Source organism: Mustelus asterias, chromosome 18, assembly GCF_964213995.1.
Source record: "Mustelus asterias chromosome 18, sMusAst1.hap1.1, whole genome shotgun sequence".
Taxonomy (NCBI): Eukaryota; Metazoa; Chordata; class Chondrichthyes; order Carcharhiniformes; family Triakidae; genus Mustelus; species Mustelus asterias.
Genome location: NC_135818.1, coordinates 79,174,463 through 79,200,883, shown reverse-complemented (window position 1 = coordinate 79,200,883; position 26,421 = coordinate 79,174,463). Strand labels below are relative to the sequence as shown.

General features: G+C 47.2%; 2 protein-coding genes across 2 annotated transcripts in view; one reads left to right on the top strand and one right to left on the bottom strand.

The window, feature by feature from the left end:
- LOC144507293 (acetyl-coenzyme A synthetase 2-like, mitochondrial) overlaps nucleotides 1–11,209 on the top strand; it is a 58,126-nt gene extending 46,917 nt beyond the window's left edge. The window contains exons 11-14 of the mRNA XM_078234350.1: nucleotides 3,053–3,180; nucleotides 4,178–4,241; nucleotides 5,245–5,366; nucleotides 10,927–11,209. Of these exons, the coding sequence (XP_078090476.1) occupies nucleotides 3,053–3,180; nucleotides 4,178–4,241; nucleotides 5,245–5,366; nucleotides 10,927–11,103 (491 nt within the window). The 3' untranslated portion in view covers nucleotides 11,104–11,209. The remainder of the gene's footprint in view (nucleotides 1–3,052; nucleotides 3,181–4,177; nucleotides 4,242–5,244; nucleotides 5,367–10,926) is intronic.
- An 873-nt stretch (nucleotides 11,210–12,082) lies between these two features.
- Nucleotides 12,083–26,421, bottom strand: part of abcd4 (ATP-binding cassette, sub-family D (ALD), member 4) — a 36,421-nt gene continuing 22,082 nt past the window's right edge. The window contains exons 16-19 of the mRNA XM_078234351.1: nucleotides 21,729–21,781; nucleotides 18,054–18,130; nucleotides 17,434–17,549; nucleotides 12,083–15,668 (exon numbers count right to left, since the gene is read on the bottom strand). Of these exons, the coding sequence (XP_078090477.1) occupies nucleotides 15,606–15,668; nucleotides 17,434–17,549; nucleotides 18,054–18,130; nucleotides 21,729–21,781 (309 nt within the window). The 3' untranslated portion in view covers nucleotides 12,083–15,605. The remainder of the gene's footprint in view (nucleotides 15,669–17,433; nucleotides 17,550–18,053; nucleotides 18,131–21,728; nucleotides 21,782–26,421) is intronic.

The window sequence follows — 26,421 nt, the reverse complement described above, 5'->3', positions numbered from 1 at the left end:
CTGTTAGCTCCTGGAGATGGTTGTCTAGGGAAACACAGTTTAAAAAAAGCTAATTTATTAGTGTCACAAGTAGGCTTACATTAACACTGCAATGAAGTTACTCTGAAAATCCCCGAGTCGCCACACTCCGGCACCTGTTCGGGTACACAGAGGGAGAATTTAGCACGGCCAATGGGCCTAACCAGCACATCTTTCGGACTGTGGGAGGAAACCGGAGCACCCGGAGGAAACCCATGCAGACACGGGGAGAACGTGCAAACTCCACACAGGCAGTGACCCGAGCCGGGAATTGAACCCAGTCCCTGGCGCTGTGAGGCAGCAGTGCTAACCACTGTGCCACCAGAGGGGCGAGACAGAAGGAAGTAGCACAAGATATTCATCATCAATAAATACACGCATCTCTCCTGTGGCAATCAGGACTCCTGATATAAAAACTACTTTGATCCAGGATAATGAGTTCAGACCTGGTGACTCTCTTGACCTCTCTGTGTGTCAGCGAAGGGTCAGTTACAATTGGAGGTGAACTGAGCAGCATTGTGAGTGGGATTTGGACAGGGTACTTAGTCTCTGTTGAGGATGTTGGACGAGCTGAAAGGTGACAAGCCCACTCGACAAAGCAAATCTGTCACTCGACGTTGTTAATATTTCCCTCTCAAGGCCGGCTGGCTATCTCCGAACCTCCGGAGAATTGGCTTCAATCTGATTTATTGGAAAAGTAAAGAAATTGCATTCCGGTTGGAGCATTTATGACTGGGAGGGTTTCAAAAGTCCAGTCATTGAAGAGGGCAGTATAGATGGAGGTCAGTCAGCCCATCGAATTGGTGCTAGCTCTTTCAAAGAGCAATCCAGTTGGTACTACCCCCCCTGCAATTTTATTTTCCTTCAAGTCTTTATCTGAATGTCTTTTGAATGCTACTTTTGAATCTGTTTCCAGCACTCTAACAGCCAGTGAATCCAAACCCCAAGCGTTCATTAAAAGAATGTTGGAAATAGTTTTAAATCAGTTGTGCCTGTCCATATTTAGGAATCAAAGACCCTTTGAACAGGAGGCCATTCAGCCCATCGAGTCTGCACCGACAACAATCCCACACAGGCTTTATCCCCCTAACCTCATGTATTTACCCTGCTAACCCTCCTAAGGGACAATTTAGAATGGCCAATCAGCCTAAACCGCACATTTTTCAGCTGTGGGAGGAAACCGGAGCACCCGGAGAAAACCCACACAGACACGGGGAGAATGTGCAAATTCCACACAGTCACCCAAGGCTGGAATCGAACCCGAGTTCCTGATGCTGTGAGGCAGCAATGCTAACCAAAGTGCATCATATGCATCAGTGCGCATGTGCGGACGCCATCTTTGTAGGGGGCAATGTTTCAACGAGTGGGAGGAGCTTGTTCCCCATTGTCCAGAATGGAGACAACTTGTCCATCGAACTGCATCAACCCTCTGACCCTCCGTTACCCTGGTCTTATTGATGAGGCAGAGTGGCAGCAGAGACAGTGAGAAAAAAAAATTGGTTCTAATCTTAACGTTTCTGATACAGGGGACAAAACGACTGTCAGTGAATAAAACCAGGTGGATCAGAATAGACTAACCACGCTTCCTTCCGGATTACCTGAAGCATTGATTTGTGGGCATTGGGTTAATCTGTCCTGACATTGGAGTCATGACACACACCGCGCTAACTGGTCCCAACTGGAGTTACCAGTAAGGCTAGGAAGTAGCTGTGGGGGGGGGGGGAATTCAGCTGTCGGGCTCTCCACTCTGACCCCTGTCCACCGAATTCTGCTAGAAGGTACAGCCCTATATCTCATGGATTCTCCCACTTTCATGCTGTAAGGTCACTGGGAGGTCAGCAGGGTTCTCCCAATAAAGGGAAAATCACTGGACTTTAACTAATCTTCTGCTGGACAGCCCATGGCAGGAACTCCGGGCACGGATTTGCAGATATCCGCATTAAGGGAATATACTCATCCATGGAATTCTCCCCCACAACCTTGTGCCAACTTAATGTCTTGTCCAGTTAAGGTTAAAAGAAATGGGTGATGGGTATTAATCACCTGTTCCTTTTTCTTTGGTCTTATGGTATAAATAGGGGATAGCTGGGACACTGGGATGTGTCCAAGGAGAGCTGTGAGAGTGAAGTCCTTCAACTCTCTCAGTAAAGAAAAGCTCTGTCTTGGTTTCTGCTTCACCAACTGGATTGAATCCTATCACCAGAGCCTTTCACTGAGCCACATAAGGAGATATTATGTGACTGATACCTTTGCCAAAGAGGCAGATTTCAAGGAGCATCTTAAAGGAGGAGAGAAATGAAGGGGCAAAGAAGTCTCAGTAAAGAATTTCAGAGTTCAGGGCTTGGACAGCTTAAGGCATTGCTGTCAGTGGTTGAAAGTAGGGGTTGCAGAAGAGAGTAGTGCAGAATCTTGGAGACTTGTAGATTTGAATGTTGTTTCAGTGAAAGGGAGCGAGAGATTTGAGAACAGGCTTGAGAATTTTATATTCGAGGCATTTCCTGATCTCCATCAAAAATCTAAGCACTATCAACCCTTCTGGTCATGCGATTGCTGAGGTATTCGGAGACAACCATTAGATTGGGTGGCACAGTGGTTAGCACTGCTGCCTCACAGTGCCAGGGACCCGGGTTCAATTCCGGCCTGGGGTGACTGTGTGGAGTTTACACATTCTCCCCGTGTCTGCGTGGGTTTCCTCCGAGTGATCTGCTTTCCTCCCACAGTCCAACAATGTGCAGATTAGGTGAATTGGCTAATGCCTAATTGCCCATTAATGTCCAAAGATGTGTAGGTTAGGGGAATTGGCCATGGTAAATGCGCAAGGATAGGGTGGAGGGGAGGGCCTGGGAGGGATGGCTCTTTCAGAGAGTCAAGTGCAGACTCGATGGACTGAATGGCCTCGTTCGGCACTGTTGGGATTCTATGGAATGTAAACCCGAGCAGGAAGCAGTGCCTCAGAGGAGAAGGAATAAGTTTTAAAATATTAATTAAAAAGCAACAGGATTTCTGAGGCATTTTTCCCCTCTGTTCTGTGCAGACTATTTCTTCACAGGAGATGGAGCTTACAGATCTGAGGAGGGATATTATCAGATCACAGGCCGACTGGACGATGTCATCAACATCAGTGGTCACAGGCTGGGTACAGCAGAGATCGAAGGTGCTGTGGTAAGCAGAACAAGCTGACGTTTATTATTACTATGTTTTTTAATTCTTGGGATGTGGACAAAACGCCAGCATTTGAGTTGCCCTGAGTGGTGATGTGAACCTACCTGATAATTACGTCCTCGGCCACTTCAGAGGAAAGTTGCAAGTCAGCCAGATTGGTGTGGACTGTCAGTCGCACCTCAACCAGGGTAAAGTCAACTGTTTCCTGAAGGACATGAATGATCTTTTTTTCCCTCTCTAACAGCACTGTGGGTGTACCTACATCACGTGGACTGCAGCAGTTCATGAAGGCAGCTCACCGCCACCTTCTCGAGGGCAAATAGGGATGGGCAATAAATGCTGGACTAGCCAGCGACACCTTCAACCCATCAATGTTTTAAAGAAACAATCCTTGGTCACTACTTTTTAAATTTCTACCTTTGATTTAGTTTGAAAACTAAATTCAGACTGGGCCTGGCAGGATTTGAACTCTGATACTCCGGATTTCGGTGTGAGGCAATGGCACACTCTCACCATTGCTGGGGGTGGTGGCGGGGCGGGGGGGGGGGGTGCTCCATCGTCAATATTAAACTCTCCAAGACCACATTTGCACAGACCATATCCAGAGCAAATCTCCCTTCTCTTTTCCCACACAGAGGGGCCTAAATTTAACATGAATGGGGCTATTTTATGGGCCTAGATTGGACATTGTGGTGACCAGTTTGACAGATCTGAGGCCTGTGCCCAGCTGACTCTCTGACCACTGCCATATTGGTTGGAGCCTTCTTATAGGTGGTCCCGGTGGCTGCCTGAACTGAACAAAGGTTTAATTTTAAGATTGATTGGAGGCTCCTGTGCCTGTTTCAGACCAGGATTACTACTTTTATTCACCCTGGATGGTGCTTTGAGTTGCGCAGCCTTGGACTGTTGCGTCCAGGCCTCGAGCTGCCTAAACCGAGAATGTTTAATCCGACAGCCAAATGAAACCACTGACGCTGGGATTTCTCTGAACTTTCAGAATCAACACCGAGCTGTAGCAGAATCTGCGGCAATCGGATGTGCCCATGAGGTCAAGGGTGAAGGTAAGAGCAACAATAAAACATAGGAGCAGAATTAGGCCACTCGGCCCATTGAGTCTGCTCCGCCATTCAATCATGGCTGATTTTTTTCTCATCCCCATTCTCCTGCCTTTTCCCCATAACCCCTGATCCCCTTATTAATCAAGAACCTATCTATCTCTGTCTGAAAGACACTCAATGACCCGGCCTCCACAGCCTTCTGCGGCAAAGAGTTCCACAGATTCATCACTCGCTGATTGAAGAAATTCATCCTCATCTCTGTTTTAAAGGATCGTCCCTTTAGCCTGAGATTGTGCCCTCTGATTCTAGTTTTTCCTACTAGTGGAAACATCCATGTCCACTCTATCCAGGCCTCGCAGTATCCTGTAAGTTTCAATAAGATTCCCCCCTCATCCTTCTAAACTCCAACAAGTACAGACCCAGAGTCCTCAACTGTTCCTCATACGACAAGCTCTTCATTCCAGGGATCATTCCTGTGAATCTCCTCTGGACCCTTTCCCAGGCCAGCACATCCTTCCTTAGTTATGGGGCCCAAAACAACTCACAATACTCCAAATGGGTCTGACCAGAGCCTTATAAAGCCTCAGACATACATCCCTGCTCTTGTATTCTAGCCCTCTTGATATGAATGCTAACATTGCATTTGCCTTCCTAACTGCTGACTGAACCTGCACGTTAACCTTAAGAGCATATTCAATAAAGACTCCCAAGTCCCTTTGTGTTTCTGATTTCCTAAGCATTTTCCCCATTTAGAAAAGCCAACATTGTGGCCTGACTCAGCTCTGAAGCCACTGTCCTCAGAAGCGGGGAGGGGAGTAGTGTTGGAATGAGAAAACCTCTGAGCAACCTCCCACATCTACCTTTCCCTTCTCACAAACCAATGTTTTGACACTCCTGTCACAATCAGGAGTGAATCCAATTTAGTTTTTGAATGCTTCAGCCAATTCCGGAAGTCCGTGTCTTGGAGCGTAAGAGAATAACCCAATACTCTTGCTTCTTTTCTCAGGGTCCTACGTCTTCATTGTTTTAAAGGATGGGATCGTCACTGCAGAGGACATCATCAATAAGGAACTCAAGGATATTGTCTCTCAAAAGATTGCCAAATATGCGGCTCCTGATAATATCCAGGTAGTGAGCTGGCCTGGTGTGAATCCAAGTGTGCTTGTGTCCACTGGAGGAAAGGGACAGGAAATGGCTCCAGAGAGATATCTGTCCCAAAATGTTCCTAATCCACGCTCTCCTTGATAACAAGCCTGGGGACTGTCCATGAAGAACACCCATGGGATGTCAATGGCACCTGGAACTCAGCAATCTAGACAGGTCGTGCATTAGTTCTCCAGTGCTTTGTACCTATCAAAGCATCATGGCCTAGTTCCTGTTTCTGTTCCCCTGCAGGTAGAGCTTTTAATCCCAGCCACATCACAAGAATGGAAGAAATGCTTTACAGGATAGTTTGCCAGGATGGATGAAAAAGCAGATGACCAATTGCCTTTGGTCAGTCACATACACTCCGTAGTGCACACATTACGGAGCCCATTAGAAAGTCCTCCAGTATTTCAGTGAGTAAATAGATAGTGTAGCTGAAGACTGTGCTCCAGGACATCACTGCAGGAGTTCCTCAAGGTAGTGTCCTAGGAGAGAACTCTTGACGATGGGTCATCTAGACTTGAAATGTTGGCTCTATTCTCTCTCCACAGATGCTGTCAGACCTGCTGAGACTTTCCAGCACTTTTCTGTTTTTGTTTCAGATTCCAGCATCTGCAGTATTTTGCATTTATCTTAGTGTTCTAGGCCCAACCATCTGCTTCATCAATGATCTTCCTTCCATCATGAGGTCAGAAGTTGGGATGTTCGTGGATGTTTACACAATATTCAGCGCCATTTGTGAATCCTCAGATATTGAAGCATTTGCTCCATAAGTTACAGGCAATGACCATCTAAAAAAGAATCAACTAATTCCCCTTGAATTGATTCATTGATAACCATCGTTGAATCCCCCACTATCAACATCCTCGGGGTTACTATTGACAGAAACTGAACTGGACCAGCTATATAAATACGGTGGCTACAAGAGCAAGTCAGAGGCTGGGAATCTGGCCCAAGCAACTCACCTCCTGATCCCCCGAAATATGTCCACCATCTATAAGGCACAGGTCATGGAATATTCTCACTAGCATGGATGAGTGTGGCTCTAATAATACTCAAGGAACCTCGCAATATCCAGTCAAAATACGGCCACTTGATTGGCATCCCATTTACCAATTTAAACACTAATTCCCTCCATCACTGATGCACAGGAGCAGCAGTGTGTACCGTCTACAAGATGCACTGCAGCAACTCACCAAGGTTCCTTTGAAAACACTTTCCAAGCCCACAATCTGCACCACAATCTGTACCACAATCTCGTAGTGTTTGCATTCAGTCAGTGCATGCAAACACTACCATCTGCAAGTTCTTTTAAAGCCACACATGATCCTGACTTTTTTATTCATTCTTGGGACATGGACATCACTGGCTGGCCAGCATTTATTGCCCATCTCTAGTTGCCCTTGAGAAGGTGGTGGTGAGTGGCCTTCTTGAAATGCTGATACAACTGAGTGGCTTGCTCGACCATTTCAGAGGGCAGTTGAGAGTCAACCACATTGCTGTGGCTCTAGAGTCACATGTAGGCCAGACCAGGTAAGGACGGCAGATTTCCTCCCCGAATGGACATAAGTGAACGAGATGGGTTTTTTCGACAATCGACAATGGTCATCAGTAGATTCTTAATTCCAGATATATTTTATTGAGTTCAAGTTCCACCATCTGCCGTGTCCCCATGTCCCCTGAGTTTCTGGATTAATAGTCTAGCGATAATCCCACTAGGCCAAAACCTCCCCTACTTTGACCTATATAACTGTTCCTTCATGTCACTGGGTCAAAGTCCTGGAACTCCCTCCCGAACAGTACTGTGGGTGTACCTACGCCTCATGGACTGCAGCGGTTCAAGAAAGTGGTCCACAAACAACAAGGAAATATATGACTAGGTGTTGGTTGGGGATAAATGTTGGCCAAGTCACCAGGAAGGATTCCCAACTCTTCTTTGAATTGTGTCATAGGATCTTTATCTACCTGAGATTGAAAGCAGCACCCCAGTTTAATATCTCATCTGAAAACCGTATCTCTGACAGTTCAGCACCCCCACAGCAGTGTGTATGTCAGCCTCGGTAATATATTCAAATCTCCGACATATAGCATGAAGCTAAAAAACCTTCAGACTCTGAGGTTAGATTGCAACCACTCAGCCAAGGCTGACACCGACACGGTTCCATTCAGAGGTGGCAATTACAAGTGTGCTGCCATTAATGCTGCAATTGTTGAGATACACCCAAGTGTAGTTCTTTTCTTTCATTCGTTCATGGAACTTGGGCATCCCTGGTGAGCCCAGCAATTCTGTCTGCAATAAACCCTCTGATTCAATTAATAAAAGCAAATTACTGCAGATGCTGGAATCAGAAACTAAAAGAGAAAATGCTGGAAAATCTCAGCAGGTCTGGCAGCATCTGTAAGGAGAGAAAAGAGCTGACGTTTCGAGTCCAGACGACCCTTTGTCAAAGCTAAAAGGCATGGAAAGTGGGAGATATTTATACTGCAGGGGGAGGGAATGAAAGATGAGTCGTAGCCACAGAAACCAGGGGAAAGGCTGCTAATGGCAGCCCATAGAGAGAATAGAAGGTGTGAATGGCCTTTTCTCAATTTTTTCTCAATCTTACCTCCCCCCCCCCCCCCCCCCCCCTTCCCATATCTTCATCTGTCACAGTTTACCCTCTGATTTCAGCTTCTCTGCCGTTCGGCCATTTATTCTCTCTATGGGCTGCCATTAGCAGCCTTTCCCCTGGTTTCTGTGGCTATGACTCATCTTTCATTCCCTCCCCCTGCAGTATAAATATCTCCCACTTTCTCTGCCTTTTAGCTTTGACAAAGGGTCATCTGGACTTGAAACGTCAGCTCTTTTCTCTCCTTACAGATGCTGCCTAGACCTGCTGAGGTTTTCCAGCATTTTCTTTTTTGGTCTCTGATTCATTTAACTCCCCATTGCGCAATTCTACAAGTTGAGTGAACCTTTTCCTTTTAGTTCTATGCTAATCTTTAAAAATGCCTCTTTGCTCTTTTCTGAGTAGGAGAAACAAAATCAGTGAGACACACAATAGTTAGCAAACTCAAAAGTCTCATTTTTATCTTATTTTAACTAAATCGTGGGATGTGGACATCCATTCTGAATCGTCCATGAGGAGATGGGAGACCTGAGCTTGTGAAAGGTACAATATGATCATTTTCAAATTGCTGAGAGGTTCTAGTTTGTTCTCCAGTGACCTAGGCTGGGAAGTAACTGGGTGTGTAAGTGTCAGGGGAAGACAGATTGTCCCCAACAGTTGATTACCTCCCTGGTCCTCACCATCGAGGTTTCTGGGTGAAGAAAGGCTACTTTGGGGAGGTTGATTGGAAAGCTGCAGGTCCCCAACAAACAGTGGCTTTAATCCCTCGAGAAAGAGCAGGCAGGGGTGAAAATCAAGGCATGAGGGTAAACAGAACCCATACATGACATATGTCATGTCAGGGGGTTGGAGTTTAAGAGCCGTGGGGTTATGCTGCAACTGTACAGGACCTTGGTGAGACCACATTTGGAATATTGTGTGCAGTTCTGGTCACCTCACTATAAGAAGGATGTGGAAGCGCTGGAAAGAGTGCAGAGGAGATTTACCAGGATGCTGCCTGGTTTGGCGGGTAGGTCTTATGAGGAAAGGTTGAGGGAGCTAGGGCTGTTCTCTCTGGAGCGGAGGAGGTTGAGGGGAGACTTAATAGAGGTTTATAAAATGATGAAGGGGATAGACAGAGTGAACGTTCAAAGACTATTTCCTCGGGTGGATGGAGCTATTACAAGGGGGCATAACTATAGGGTTCATGGTGGGAGATATAGGTAGGATGTCCGAGGTAAGTTCTTTACTCAAGAGTGGTTGGGGTGTGAAATGGACTGCCTGCAGTGATAGTGGAGTCAGACACTTTAGGAACATTTAAGTGGTTATTGGATAGGCACATGGAGCACACCAGGATGATAGGGAGTGGGATAGCTTGATCTTGGTTTCAGATAAAGCTCGGCACAACATCGTGGGCCGAAGGGCCTGTTCTGTGCTGTACTGTTCTATGCTCTATAAATCCAGGAATGGGCTGCCCACGGAGGCTCAGGCAGTGATGAAACTGCCAGGGGAAGTTGAAAATTCTGACGGCTTCAACACAGATACCCACACAATGAGTTTACCTTGATATTTGAAAGTAACCAAATTACCATAACCCCAAAAGTTCATTTCTCCACTGAGACCAGAAGCGTTCTAACTGAAATAAATGCTGAAAGTGTACAGCAGGTAAGGCAGAGCCCACAGAAGACAAAAGGGTAAATGTTTCAAAGGGTCTCGAACAACCGGAACTTATTTAACATCTTTAACATTGTAAACTGCCCCACGGGCATTATCAGACTAAGTTTGAAACAAAAACACAAACGTTACCATTTCTGTTTCTGATTCTGGGTTTCCCCTCATGTCCACAGTTTTGGCACGGTGGCACAGTGGTTAGCACCGCTGCCTCGCAGCGCCGGGGACCTGGGATCAATTCCAGCCTCGGGTGTCTGTCTCTCTGGCGTTTGCACCTTCTCCCCATGTCTGCGTGGGTTTCCTCCGGGAGTTCCGGTTGTCTCCCACAGCCCGAAATATGTGCTGGTCAGGTGCATTGGCTGTGCTAAATTGCCCCTTAGTGTCAGCGGGATTAGCAGAGTAAATATATGGGTTTATGGGGATTGGGCCTGGGTGGGATTGTTGTCAGTGCAGGCTCGATGGGCCAAATGGCCTCCTTCTGCACTGTAGGGATTCTATGATTCTATACCAATCTCACCCTGTCCTGTATCCATCCCAAATTGTCCACAAGAGGGTGGTGGTGAATTCCATCCTTGGATAGTAAGAAGTAGCTTGCTCAGGCATTTTGGAGGGAAGTGAATTAACCACATTGCAGTGTGTTTGAAGTCACAAACTGAATAAGGATGGTAGACTTCCTATGAGATTAGCAACCAGATACGTATTTTTTACAACAACCCAGAAGTTTCATGATTACCAATGCCAAGACTATCTTTTTATTGTCCCAGATTTTTAAATTTAATTAATCAGAATTCTCCAACTAATTGAGGTTTAAACTAATTTTGATGAATAATTAGCCTAGGCCTCAGGATTGCTCGTCTAGTGATGTAACCATGGTATTACGCCCCGTGTTGGGGTGGCACGGTGGTACAATGGTTAGCACTGCTGCCTCACAGCACCAGGGTCCCGGGTTCGATTCCCAGCTTGGGTCACTGTCTGTGTGGAGTTTGCACATTCTCGCCGTGTCTGCATGGGTTTCCTCCGGGTGCTCCGGTTTCCTCCTACAGTCCAAAGATGTGTGGGTTAGGTGCATTGGCCTTGCTAAATTGCCCCTTAGTGTCAGGGGGACTAGCTAGGGTAAATGCATGGGGTTATGGGGATGGGGCCTGGGTGGGATTGTGGTTGGTGCAGACTCGATGGGCCGAATGGCCACCTTCTGCAGTGTAGGATTCTATGTTATTGCAGTTGTAGATCTCACATTTCTTCAGTGGAGTCCACATTAAACCCGAATCCTTCCGGTGTTTCAGATTGTGAAGAGACTTCCCAAAACCCGCTCGGGAAAGATAATGCGCCGAGTGCTGAGGAAGATTGTGGAGAATAAAATCGATGAACTTGGTGACCTTACCACCTTGGATGACCACACAGCTGTGGAGGAAATTGTCACTGGGCATAAGAGGATCCTGGAAAAGGAAGCTAAAGATTAACTGGGAGACCGGGTGCGAGGTTTTTAAACAGAGACTGCTTTTATTTTTGTAAGATTAACTTCAAGTGCAACATGTTGCGACCAAAATGACTTTTTGCTCTTAACCACTGCCAGTGTTGGGAGTTATCGTCCTGCATGGTGCTGTATTTCTCTACAACGCCTCTGCAGTTTAACACTCTTCCTCGTGGTTTGCAGCGGTAGAATGGCCACTTCTGAGGGGTAACTTCGGACACCCAGGAACCAGAGGAGAGACAGTGGAACAAACTGGGGAAAGAGTGTGGTGGCTGAGGCTGTTCCAAGTGTTCATAGCTGAGGTATAGCATCTTACACGGACAATACACTGTGCCCAACAAGGGACAGTACCAGGATCCAGCCTGACTATTCTTATACCAAAGTCCCTTATGTAATTGTGTACAAGTTGTCCAAATCTTTGAAGATATTGAGAGGACCATGGTCTACGCTGCAGAAATGGCCTCTCCGGCCAACTTGAGAGCGAGTAAGCAACTTGTTTAGCACTTTAGCCTTTCTCTAGAGTCTCAACAAGACCCTCCGAGCTGTATTTTTCTATTTGATTTTTTAAAAAAAACATGTTTGCTTAAGTGTGTGCCATGATTAAAAATCAGGAAAACTTCACTGACAGAAGGTAGAGAAACAGCTTAAACCTCAAAAGTCCAGGTTGTCACAGGACAGGCCCAACCCTTCTCATCTCTCCCAGTAGTTTAGACTTTCCTTGGCAATTGCAACACTGCAGGAAACATTGATTGAAACAAACAGATATTTGTAACGAGTCTTAATAATGATTGGCACCAATGGGAATGTGAAGAGTAAGGCAATGATTGCCGCAATGATCTTCAGTCTTATTTTTAGCCTTTAGTGGCAAAATTATTAATCCACTTCAAAAGTTTCTACTTGATGCAAATTTCAAACCGCTCCCTGAATATATGTGAACTGAGAAGAACTGTAAATAAAACCAAGTTGCTGAAACGGACTTGTTTTTTTGCACATTTATTTTCATTTTCAGCTTAGTCGATGGAAAGTTTTCTGGAATTAACCTTTAGCGATTGGGGTCACTTCATCCCAGGAATGCACCTTTTTCTATGCTTTCCTCTTCCCATCATGACAGCGGAGCTGGGAGCAAGAGTGGGATAAGTGGGATTTGGTGCCGGCGCGGGCTCATAACTGAGATTTCCTTTCAAACCTGATCTTCACAGAATACGACAGAGCAGAAGAGGCCCTTCGGCCCATCAGGTGCGCACCAACGCATGGAATGCCCTGACCTGCCCACCTAATTCCACTTGCCAGTACTTGGCCCGTAGCCTTGAATGTTATGGTGCGCCAAGTGCTCATCCAGGTATTTTTAAAAGGATGTGAGGCATCCCGCCTCCACCCCCCCCTCAGGCAGCACATTCCAGACCTCAGTTGAGTTGGGGCACCCGACTCTCCCCCTCGTTCGTACTCAGTGGAGAATATAAACCTGGGCTCCAGAGTGTGCCATTAGTTCCAAGATTTTCCGATATTTCAAACCAACTTAAGCAGGATTCCGCTGCGTTTAATTAAATGTCATTTATGTGGATTTCTTTTTAAAACATTCAACACATTTTCAAAGAGGCACAGAACAAGGCTGTTACAGTATTTTTAAAAATTATTTAATTCATTTTTAAAATTCATTCGCGGGACATGGGCATCGCTAGCTGGCCTGCATTTACTGCCCACTCCGAGTTGTCCTTGAGAAGGTGGTCGTGAGCTGCCTTCTTAAAACACTGATACAACTGAATGGCTTGCTGGGTCATTTCCGAGAGTTGAGAGTCGACCACATTGTGGTGGCTTTGGAGTCACATGTAGGCCTGACCAGGTAAGGTCAGCAGATTTCCTTCCCTCAAGGACATTAGTGAACCCAGATGAGTTTTTCCGACAATCAACAATGCTTTCATGGTCGTCGGTAGATTCTTAAATCCAGATATTTTTTATTGAATTCAAATTCCACCATCTGTCGGGATTCAAACCCAGGTCCCTAGAACATTAGCTGAGTTTCTGGATTAATAGTCGAATGATAATACCACTACGCCTTCCTTAATATCACATGATTAGAAGATTCAGTGAGAGGTACTTTTACTTTAGACATCAGGGAATGCTGCTGTATCTAATCTAATCCTGGAGTCAAATTGGGAATGCCAACAACCTTCATTTTCTTCACTCTGTTTCTTCTTTCAGATACATGAAGAGAGGGATATGGACCGCGTAGAAGCAAAATGCCTTTAGTTTAGAAGGGCGTCATCTGTTGGCACAGGCTTGGTGGGCCGAAGGGCCTGTTCCTGTGTTGTACTGTTCTTTGTTCCTTATCTTTTGGCTTTTGAAGATGGGTAATTCAAATAGCGTCTCTTGACAATCAACCATTCTTTAGATCTTTGCCTGGACTGTGAATTTTGATAACCATTTCCAATTCAGTCCTAATCAGGGAACTGCACTAGTGCATCCTAAAGCACTGGTCATTGGACAAGGAGTCAGGAGAAAGTAGTAGCGATTGGACAGGGGTCAGGAGGCGATGACCTAGTGCTATTATCGCTGGACTATTAATCCAGAAACTCAGCTCACGTTCTGGGGACCTGGGTTCGTTTCCCTCCATGGATCTGGAATTAAGAGTCTATTGCTGACCATGAAACCATTGTCGACTGTCGGAAAAACTCATCTGTTTCACTAATGTCCTCTAGGGAAGGAAATCTGCCGTCCTTACCTGGCCTACATGTGACTCCAGAGCCACAGTAATGTGGTTGACTCTCAACTGCCTTCGGGTAACTAGGGATGGACAATAAATGCTGGCCAGCCAGTGACACCCATGTTCCACAAATGAATTAAAAAGAGAGTGCTGGCAATTAGACAGGGGTCAGGAATAAAAGCTCTGCAGCTGGACACTGTTAGCAACTGTCGCTCATCTCAAGATGAGGTCAGGTTATCTCTACACAGTGGGACATGGCTGGCTGGGTGAGTAAGACATGAGATTTGGCGCAGGTATGGGTTTGTAATCAAGATTTCCTTACGAACCTGATCTTGAGAGTCAGGGCACCTGACTCTTCCCTCATCCATCCCCAGTTGGAGAGCGTAAATGTGGGCTCCAGAGTGAGCCATTAGTTCTCAGATTTTCCTATATTTTAAACCAACTTAACCAGGATACTTTTGCGTTGGATTAAATGTCATTTATGTGGATTTCTTTGTAAAACATAAAAGAAGGAGCAACGTTCCGAAAGCTTGTGCTACCAAGTAAACCTGTTGGACTTTAACTTGGTGTTGAGACTTCTTACTCAGCATTTACTGCCCATCCCTGGTTGCCCTTGTTCAGAGGGCAGCTGAGAGTCAACCACATTGCTGTGGGTCTGGAGTCACAAGTAGGCCAGACCAGGTAAGGACGGCAGATTTCCTTCCCTAAAGGGACATCAGTGATCTAGATGAGTTTTTACGACAATCGACAATGGCTTCATGGGTCATCAGTAGATTCTTAATTCCAGATATTATTTTTATTATTGAATTCAAATTCCACCATCTGCCATGGCAGGATTCGAACCCAAGTCCCCAGAACATTAGCTGGGTTTCTGGATTAATTGCTTAGCGACAATACCACTAGGCCATCACCAAAGCTTGGAAGGCTAAGGCAATGCTATTCCGTACGATGGTCACACCATCCACTGAGGCACTGGGCAAGTTCATGAGCAAATTACTAGTCCCATGATAGTGACACTACACCACTGCCTCTCGGTTGTACAGGGCTCTCCATCCTGTTCACTTGAGCAGCTCAAGGTTGTTGCTGCAACGAGGACTGAAATGTCGCCCTGCCGCACTCGAGAGAAAATCCATTTTTAAAAGAGCTGATCGGGCCCGTAATTGGGTGTTCGTAACCTCCGCCTAGCTGAGCAAATGATTAAAAATTAGTGTCTTCCCCACCCTGCTCACTTGGATAAAGACGGTGAGTAACTGAACTGTACAGACTAGAGGTCCCAGCTTTGATTACCTGGTTTGGCTGACCCTGACTGAGATAGCACAGGGAGAAGGGACGGGGAATAGTTCGGAAATGTCTTTAAACCATCAGACTGATTCATCATTAAAAAGAATGAAGTGGTCATTATTTTTTTTTTAAAAGAAGCAAACTCTGATCACCAGCAGCTAACACAGAATCATTACCAGCAGACACGTTGCCTTTGATTATTCAATTACAAATTTATGTTACAGATCAGAGCTTGTTCAGATCAGAATGTTTAGTGTCTGGATCGCATGGCCACACCCATCCACCCTGTAGCCACCGATACATTATTTGGTCCTAAGATATCAAAAGTAGCCAAAATATTAAAAACCTCCCTCAAGCAAAAACAAGGCCGTGAGGAGAGGGGAACATGAGGTAGTACTTTAACAATCTGGTCGCACTGTTAACCACGCTGAGGTTCCATTCTGTGGAGCGCGGCAGGTGGATGGCAGTTATACTGAGGGCGAACGCAGCATCGGATCCCTTCACCTGCGTCAGTGGATTTGAGTCAACTCCCATTTCCCATCTCCGAACAGGCACAACATGGAATCATGATGCTGTCCGGGGAAAGAGAGAGAGAGGAAAAAAACAAACATTAATTTATACATTGAAATTTAAGTAGATCATTTTCTCTCTCTCGGAACACGTGCTGCCGAGAAACAGCAAATTAAAAAATGATCATTTTCCCCTCATGGCATCGGCCCCAACTTCTCAAGACTGCTGACTCACAACAGGGCCCATGATTCACTGGCATCAACCCACCGTCACTGCACACCAGTGCCTGGACAACAAAGACCCTGGGGCAACTCGTCTACCAGTTGTTCATCTGCTTCTAATAGGTGTCACTGGTTCAAATCCCCAGCACACTCAGCCCTCCCCCGCCAGCCCAGAGTGGCAGTGCGGGGAATTGTGGTGACCTGACCATTGGATAGGATTAACCACTTCAGGGCTTACCAGGGACTGAACCCGAGACCTCACTGGTCTGTACTCACCCTGTACTCACTACAGGGGAGATTTTCCCTTATTTCCTGTCAACCCCCTTGGGGGTCAGGGATGTGGAATATATTAGTTTAAAAAGAGTTGCAATGTCATCACAGGGGGTTGAGGTGGAGGAGAATTATGGAGCTGGGCTGCCAGCGAGAACTAAATGAAGTTGATCCACGAAACAGCCCAGCCTCTGCATATCCATCTAATGTCCTCATTCTGAATTTCCACCCTAAGACGCAGGGGCAGAGATAGACCATTCGACCCATCGAGTCTGCTCCACCATTGGGCAGAGATAGACCATTCGGCCCATCGAGTCTGCTCCACCATTGGGCAGAGATAGACCATTCGGCCCATCGAGTCTACTCCACCATTCAATGAGGTCATGACTGCTGTGATATGAAAATCTTCAACTCCACTTTCCCACCTTTTCCCCATAACCCTCGATTCCCTTACTCATTAAAAAATGTCTATCTCAGTCTTGAACATACTTAATGACCCAGCTTCTACAGCCCTCTGTGGTAAAGAATTCCACAGTTTCACTACCCTCAGAGAAAGAATTCCTCATCTGTTTTAAATACGTGGCATCTTACTCTGAGATTATGCCCTCTGGTCCCAGACCCTCCCACAGAGGCAAACAACTTCTCAACACCCTCTCAAGCCTCCTGAGAATCCTATATGTCTCAATAAGGTCACCAATAAGGGCGGCACGGTGGCATAGTGGTTAGCACTGCTGCCTCACAGCACCAGGGACCCGGGTTCAATTCTGGCCTCAGGTGGCTGTCTGTGTGGAGTTTGCACATTCTCCCCGTGTCTGCGTGGGTTTCCTTCGGGTGCTCTGGTTTCCTCCCACACTCCAAAGATGTGCGGGTTAGGTGGATTAGCCATGTCAAATTGACCCTTGGTGTCGTAATATGTGTAGGTTAGGGGGATTAGCAGGGTAAATACTAGAGGTTACGGGAAACAGGTCTGGGTGGGATTGTTCCTTAGTGTCAGTGGGATCATGTGGGGTTACAAGGATAGGGCCTGGGTGGGATTGTGATCGGTGCAGACTCGATGGGCTGAATGGCCTCCTTCTGCACTGTAGGGATTCTGTGATTCAACTCTCATTCTTCTAAATTCCAATGAGTACAGGCCCAACCTACTCAACCTCTCCTTGTAAGAAAATCCTTCCATACTCAGGATCGACCTAGTGAACCTTCGCTGGACTGCCTCCAATGTCGGTATATTTTTCTCCATATAAACCTGCTGTAATCGCTCCCTAAGTGACACAGAAACTCACAGGTTCGATGAAAAGGTTAGAGTCTCTCTGTGAAGCAGCATTATTTTTTCCCCTACCTTCTCCAAGCTGCTGCGGTGACCCACACTGATGACCGTCATCTCCAGCTGTTTGCAGGTCTGGTACAGCTCTGCTTCCGCCTCCTCGGTTAGTGCGCTTGTAGCTTCGTCCAACACTGGGAAGAGGAGAAGGGAATCGGGAATCAGGAGGTTGCAAGTTTCATTCAAAGCGGGATTTGTGGAAGGGAACTGGGCTGGGTGGAGATTGGGAGAAATGAAAAGTGATCGCATTGAAACGTACAAAATTCTTTGAGAGGCATTGACAGGGCTGATGCTGAGAAAGCTTTTTCTCCTGGATGGAGAGTCTACATAGCCTCAGAATAAGAGGGACGCCATTTTAGACTGAGATGAGGAGAAATTAATTCACTCAGGAAGGTTGTGAATCATTGGGGTTCTCTACGCTGTGAATTCTCAGCCAATGAGTATGTGCAAGGCTGAGAACAAAAGATTCTTGGACATTAATGTTTTGGGGGAAAGGGGCTCGGGGTGGAAAGTAGAATTGAGGTGATCAGCCATGATCTTATCATGATGCAGAGCAGGCTTGTAGGGCTGAATGGTCAACTCCTATTTCTTACGTCGCTCTGAAGCAGTTTCTGTGGGGGAGGATGACGAACACAAACCTGCATATTTTGGCTGGTGATAGAAGAGTCGAGTGAAGGAGAGTCTCTGCATTTCTCCCGGAGACAGGGCATCATACCTGGAGAGCAATGAACACAGACAGGCCAATCAGATCCCAACGGTTTAACATAGAACATAGAACATAGAAAGCCACAGCACAAACAGGCCCTTCGGCCCACAAGTTGCGCCGATCACATCCCCACCTCTAGGCCTATCTATAGCCCTCAATCCCATTAAATCCCATGTACTCATCCAGAAGTCTCTTAAAAGACCCCAACGAGTTTGCCTCCACCACCACCGACGTCAGCCGATTCCACTCACCCACCACCCTCTGAGTGAAAAACTTACCCCTGACATCTCCTCTGTACCTACCCCCCAGCACCTTAAACCTGTGTCCTCTCGTAGCAACCATTTCAGCCCTTGGAAATAGCCTCTGAGAGTCTACCCTATCCAGACCTCTCAACATCTTGTAAACTTCTATCAGGTCACCTCTCATCCTTCGTCTCTCCAGGGAGAAGAGACCAAGCTCCCTCAACCTATCCTCATAAGGCATGCCCCCCAATCCAGGCAACATCCTTGTAAATCTCCTCTGCACCCTTTCAATGGCTTCAACATCTTTCCTGTAATGAGGTGACCAGAACTGCGCGCAGTACTCCAAGTGGGGTCTAACCAGGGTCCTATAAAGCTGCAGCATTATCTCCCGACTCCTAAACTCAATCCCTCGATTAATGAAGGCCAGTACGCCGTACGCCTTCTTGACCGCATCCTCCACCTGCGAGGCCGATTTAAGAGTCCTATGGACCCGGATCCCAAGGTCCTTCTGATCCTCTACACTGCTAAGAATGGTACCCTTCATATTATACTGCTGCTTCATCCCATTGGATCTGCCAAAATGGATCACCACACACTTATCCGGGTTGAAGTCCATCTGCCACTTCTCCGCCCAGTCTTGCATTCTATCTATGTCTCGCTGCAACTTCTGACATCCCTCCAAACTATCCACAACACCACCTACCTTGGTGTCGTCAGCAAACTTACCAACCCATCCCTCCACTTCCTCATCCAGGTCATTTATGAAAATGACAAACAGCAAGGGTCCCAGAACAGATCCCTGGGGCACTCCACTGGTCACTGACCTCCATGCAGAGAAAGACCCCTCCACAGCCACTCTCTGCCTTCTGCAGGCAAGCCAGTTCTGGATCCACAAGGATGTCCGCTAACCACCAGAGAAGGAAGTAGAGAGGAGATTTTCAGACCAAATTGTTCCAGGGTGTCAGGTACAATCTACCCAGCAATCAACCTAATCCTCACTCAGTCTCCTGAAGGAGGCAAGGAAGTGCAGCAACAGCCTCCAAGTTGATGAATCATTGTGAAATCTCAACTAAGACTAAGGAAATTTGGCATGTCAGCTACGACTCTCACCAACTTTTACAGATGCACCATAGAAAGCATTCTTTCTGGTTGTATCACAGCTTGGTATGGCTCCTACTCTGCCCAAGACCGCAAGGAACTACAAAAGGTTGTGAATGTAGCCCAATCCATCACGCAAATCACCCTCCCATCCATTGACTCTGTCTACACTTCCCGTTACCTCGGCAAAGCAGCCAGCATAATTAAGGACCCCACACACCCCGGACATTCCCTCTTTCACCTTCTTCGTCGGGAAAAAGATACAAAAGTCTGAAGTCATGTACCAACCGACTCAAGAACAGCTTCTTCCCTGCTGCCATCAGACTTTTGAATGGACCTACCTTGCAATAAGTTGAACTTTCTCTACACCCAGCTATGACTGTAACACTACATTCTGCACTCTCTCGTTTACTTCTCTATGAATGGTATGTTTTGTCTATACAGCGCGCAAGAAACAATACTTTGCACTGTATGTTAATACATGTGACAATAATAAATCAAATGAAAATCGCCCTGTATTTTCGAGGTGATTGAACAAAAACTCCAGGGCACCCTGAAACAACTCCGGCAATTCAGTTCTAACCAGCAATATTACATGAGACTCGTTTCTCCATAATATCAGCGTCCCAACGAAGGTGTTGAAGGTTTATCCAGTAAACAACATGCCAGCGGGGTAGCAGGCTCAATCTCCAGCCAGGTTAACTGAGAGCCAGGCTACTACAATTAGCATCCAGAGCCTGGATCAAGGGGAAAATAAGCTACAGTTTCTGCTGCTGGTCAGTAGCCAATAACATGCGCTTAGAGTATGGGCATTGGGTGATTCATAGTGGCAAGCTTGCTGGCACTCACTGTAACCCGAGGTTCAACCGGCACAGGCTTGGAGGGCCATAGGGGCTGTTCCTGTCCTGTACTGTTCTTCTATTCTTTGTTTTTATGTGAATAATAGATTGGTTGGTTCCATGCCTCAAGGAACTGACTGGCGCTAACCCTAAGAGGAAGCTGTGACCCTTTCCAAAGGTTTATTCATGCCCACCTTAAGCAACTGGGTAGGATATCTGATCTGTTCCTGTACTCATAGAGAATCATAGAATCCCTATAGTGCAGAAGGAGGCCATTTGGCCCATCGAGTCTGCACCAACCACAATCCCACCCAGGCCCTATCCCCATAACCCTACTTATTTACCCTACTAACCCCCTGACACTAAGGGGCAATTTATCATGGCCAATCAACCTAACCCGCACAGCTTTGGACTGTGGGAGGAAACCCTCGCAGACAGGGGAGAATGTGCAGGCTCCGCACAGACAGTGACCCGAGGCCGGAATCGAACCCAGGTCCCTGGCGCTGTGAGGCAGCAGTGCTAACCACTGTGCCGCCTCACTCCTTCCTAAACAATCCTTACCAGATATGCACCCCCCCCCCCCCCAACCCACCTTTAGAAAGGATCCAGGTGACAATGGTTATTGCTGCTAACTATCTATAAGTGGGACAAACATTTTTTCAATCTACAGTCTTACGTGAGGTGTGCATTCTGTTGGTATTCCTCTGATCAGGGTTTATTACGGTTCCCATTAGTGGGAGAGACTGGGATCCGAGGGCACAGCCTCAGAGTAGAGGGACGACCCTTTAGAAGCGAGATGAAAAGGTATTTCTTCAGCCAGAGGGTGGTGAATCCATGGAATTCATTGCCACAGAAGGCTGTGGAGGCCAGGTCATTGAGTATATTTAAGACAGAGATAGGTAGGTTCTTGATTGGTAAGGGGATCAAAGGTTATGGGGAAAAGGCGGGAGAATGGGGTTGAGAAACCTATCAACCATGATTGAATGGTGGAGTAGACTCGATGGGCCGAATGGCCTAATCCTGGTCCTATATCTTACAGTCTTATTTAAATAACCCATGGGCCCCATGCCCGTCAGTATTTTAGCTTCGAGAACATTTCATGACTTGTTTCTATATTTCAGGCAGAATGAAGTAGTGGAGCCCCGATTTTACGCGCCCAGATTTAGCGCGAAATCGGATATTACGCGATCACGCGACGGACCCTTTTTTATTACTATTTCCGGTTTAGTGAATTAGGGCGACCCCGATTTAGCACGACCCCGATAACATTCGCGATCACATTTTATGGACCCCAACCATCGCGTTAAAACGGGGCTCCACTGTATGTGGACGTTGCCAAAAGAGCAAGAATCTGCGCGTGGATTTGGTTTGAAGCTTGGCAGCCAGAAACTCAAAAGCAGTGTCTCCAAATAAGAGTTAGTGTCTCACCAGTTCCAATCCACTCTCTCATCCAGCCCTCTAGTCCTCTTCAGGAGTGACACCTTAAAGTAAGAAAAACGGGATCAGTTCCACTGTAACCGCTCAGGTGTCCTAGCTGCTGGCCGGGTGAGTAAGAGTTCAGGGACCACAGCCGCCTTGCCAAGTCCTCTGGTTGGGTTGAGCCCAGAATGCACATGGCACCGGCCAGGAGAGCCAGTTATCTCCCAGCTCCAGCAGAGAGCCAAAAACATGGGAGCAGAAATACTCAGCATGCCAGGCAGCATCTGCGGAGCGAGAAGAGTTCTGGTAAAAGGTCATCAACCTGAAACATTGGCTGCCTTTGTGCTGCAAACAGGTAGTTCCTTATTTTATGTAAACGTTTGTGATCAGCTATTAGATAAGGAACAGGGGAGTGGGACTAGTTGGATAGCTCGATTCCAGCAGAGACACAATGAGCCAAATCTTCTTCTTTCCATTTTCTTAGGCGGCCACTTGAAGTTGTGAATGATTTGCTTCCACATTAACAGTGAGTTGTCCGGGGCGGCACAGCGGCGCAGTGGTCAGCACTGCTGCCTCACATCCCCAGGGACCTGGGTTCGATTCCCGGCTTGGGTCACTGTCTGTGTGGAGTTTGCACGTTCTCCCCGTGTCTGCATGGGTTTCCTCCGGTTTCCTCCCACAGTCCAAAGACGTGCGGGTTAGGTGGCTAGGTCGTGCTAAATTGCCCCTCAGTGTAGGTTAGGGGGATTCGCAGGATGAATGTGTGGGATTACGGGCTGGGTGGGATTGTTGCCGGTGCAGACTCGATGGGCTGAATGGCCTCCTTCTGTACTGTAGATTTTAGAATAGAATAGAATAGAATCCTACAGTGCAGAAGGCGGCCATTTGGCCCATCGAGTCTGCACCGACCACAATCCCACCCAGGCCCTATCCCCATAACTCCATGCATTTACCCTAGCTAGTCCCCCTGACACTAACGGGTAATTTAGCATGGCCAATCCACCTAACCCGCACATGCTTGGACTGTGGGAGGAAACCGGAGGAAACCCACGCAGACACAGGGAGTTGTGCAAACTCCACACAGTCAGTGACCCAAGCCGGGAATCGAACCTGATCCCTGGCACTGTGAGGCAACAGTGCTAACCACTGTGCCATCATGCCGCCCAAAATTTTATCTATTAGTCACAAGTAGGCTTACATTCACACTGCAATGAAGTTACTGTGAAATTCCCCTAGTCGCCACAGTCCGGCGCCTGTTCGGGTCGATGCACCTAACCAGCATGTCTTTCAGAATGTGGGAGGAAACTGGAGCACCCGGAGGAAACCCACGCAGACACGGGGAGAACGTACGAACTCCACACAGACAATGACCCAAGCCGGGAATTGAACACGGGTCCCTGGCGCGGTGAAGCAGCAGTGCTATCACTGTGCCACCGTGCCACCCTTTTCTATGATTCTAGCTGACCCGCCAACCTCTGTCACAGGCAGACGGTGGTTGTAGGAGCGGGTGGATGGGAGGTGGGTGAGGTGCCATGCGCTCCTCTCGCTGTCGGCGCTTGGCTTTAGTTCGCTCTCGGTGATCGAACTCGAGATGTTCAGCTCCTTCCTGGATGCATTTTCTCCACTTTGGGCAGTCTTGGGCCAGGGATTCCCAAGTGTTGGTCAGGATGTTACACCTTTTTGAAGGAGGCTTTGAGGGTGTCCTTGGAGCATTTCCTCTGCCCTCCTGGGCTTCGCTCACCATGTCGAGGCTCCGAGTAGAGCTCTTGCTTCGAGAGTCCCGTGTCAGACATGTGGACGATGTGTCCCTGCCCAGTGGAACTGATCGAGTGTGGTCAGTGCTTCGATGCCAGGGATGTCAGTCTGAGCGAGAACACTGATTTTGGTACGCCCATCCTGCCCATGGATTTGCGGGATCTTGCGGAGTCAGTGCTGGTGGTTCTTCTCCAAGGTTCTGAGGTCCCTGCTGGACATAGTCCACCAGCAGGGAAATTCCTCTGTAGCTACTGCAGTCGGACTTGTCATTTTTCTTGAAGATGGTCACAATTCTGTATCTCAGATCCCTGGCATGTTTTCCTCCTCCCAGATAAGGGAAATTAGGCCATGTATTTGTGCCAGTAGTGCTGCTGTGCCATAGAATTCCTACTGTGCAGTAGGAGGCCATTTGGTCCATCGAGCCTGCACCGACTCTCCAAAAAAGCACTCTACTTAGTCCGTAACTAAGTAGCGTTTACTACTAACTCTAACCTATCCCCATAACTCCACACATTTCCCATGGTTAATCCACCTAGCCTTCATGTCTTTGGACTGTGGGAGGAAACTGGAGCACCCGGAGGAAACCCAGGCAGACACGGGGAGAATCTGCAAACTTCACACAGACAGCGACCCAAGCTGGGAACTGAACCCGGGTCCCTGGCGCTGTGAGGCAGCAGTGCTAACCACTGTGCTGCCGTACTTTGGTGGGAATTCCATCTGCTCCGGCTGACTTCTTTAGCTGTTGGATTGTCTTTTCTATCTGGTCCTGGTTGGGGTTGTGCTGAGATGGTGGTACGTAGCATGCTGCAGGCTGGAGTCGAGGACTCTCACATTGAAGACAGAGTTTTTGTTGAGGTGGTCTTCAAAGTGCTCCTTCCAGTGACTGCCTCCCTTTTCTTGGTGAACACTGCTCCGTTCTTTGCCAGCAGCGGAGTGGGGCCTTGGGTGCTTGGACCATGTGTGATCTTGTCTGTGCTATCGAAACCTCGGGCATCATGGTTGTCAGTTCACTGCTGGATTGCCTGCACTTTCTCCAACACCAGCTGTTCTGCAGGTCATGGGTTTTTTTTGCTGAATCTCAGCCCACAGCTGCTTGTGGAGCTGCTCACTTGTTCTCCAGCTGGGTTGCTGTTTCAGGTTCAGAAATGTCTTGCCCTTGTGGCTCACCAGTTCCTGGATCTCTCAGTCATTCTCATTCTTGGTCTGGTCACCAAGTATCTGTTCACAGTTGCTGATTATTTTTTAAAAAAATAGAAACCCTACAGTGCAGAAGGAGGCCATTCGGCCCATCGAGTCTGCACCGACCACAATCCCACCCAGGCCCTACCCCCACATATTTACCCGCTAATCCCTGTAACCTACGCATCAGGACTCTAAGGGGCAATTTTTAACCTGGCCAATCAACCTAACCCGCACACCTTTGGACTGTGGGAGGAAACCGGAACACCCGGAGGAAACCCACGCAGACACGAGGAGAATGTGCAAACTCCACACAGACAGTGACCCGAGCCGGGAATCGAACCCGGAACCCTGGAGCTGTGAAGCAGCAGTGCTAACCACTGTGCTACCGTGCCGCCCTTATGGAGGGATTATGGAGGAGTTGAGGGCAGGCAGGGCACTGTGGACACTTTGCGCCCTTGGGTCACGGGGAGTCACGTTGGCAGTGAGGCACTGACTAAATAAGGCACTCTTATTAGCTCGCTTCTTACGTATACTTTTCTGATATAGGGAAAGAGCAGGGGATTGGGACTAATTGGATAGCTTGGAGCCAGCACAGATATAATGGGCCAAATGGTCTCCTTCTGTAATGCGAAGGCAGAAAACAGAGAGACAATACTCCATTAAACAACAAGGAAGAAACTCGACATGAGGGTTAGACAAACATAAATGATTATATTAGCTACATAAACACAATTAGAAACAGTTAAAACTCCACCAAACATACACTTAAATGCGTCATCCAAATCCCTCGATTAGATTCCAGTCTGTAACTCACTCCCGGGTATCCATTATTCTATATATAAACTATCTGAACCCCTCGATTAGATTCCAGGCTGTAACTCACTCCCCAGTAAACATTATTCTTTATATAAACTATCTGAACTCCTTGATTAGATTCCAGGCTGTAACTCACTCCCTGGTAAATATTCTTTATATAAACTACTGAGTCCCTCAATTAGATTGCAGTCTGTAACTCACTACTGGGTATCCAGTATTCTATATATAAACCAACAGTATGCCTTGATAAGATTGTAGCTTGTAGCTCACTCCCAGGTATTAATTATTCTATATATAAACCACATGAACTCCTCGATTAGATTGCAGTCTGTAACTCATCCCCAAGTATCCATTATTCTATATACAAACTATCATAGAAACCCTACAGTACAGAAAGAGGCCATTCGGCCCATCGAGTCTGCACCGACCACAATCCCACCCAGGCCCTACCCCCATATCCCTACATATTTTACTCACTAATCCCTCTAATCTACGCATCCCAGGACACTAAGGGGCAATTTTTTAGCATGGCCAATCAACCTAGCCCGCACATCTTTGGACTGTGGGAGGAAACCGGAGCACCCGGAGGAAACCCACGCAGACACGAGGAGAATGTGCAAACTCCACACAGACAGCGACCCGAGCCGGGAATCGAACCCAAGTCCCTGGAGCTGTGAAGCAGCAGTGCTAACCACTGTGCTACCGTGCCGCCCCTCTGAACCCCTCGATTAGATTCCTGTCTATAAACTTACTCCCAGGTATCCATTATTCTATATGCAAATCATCAATATGCCTTGATAAGATTGCAGTCTGTAACTCACTCCCGGGTTTCCATTATTCTTTATATAAACTGTCTGAATTCCTGCTAAATCTACTCAGGATGGAAGTTAGCCTAAATAGAAACACAGATCCAAAGTATGGGAGAGTCACGCAACAATCTTTACTCCCG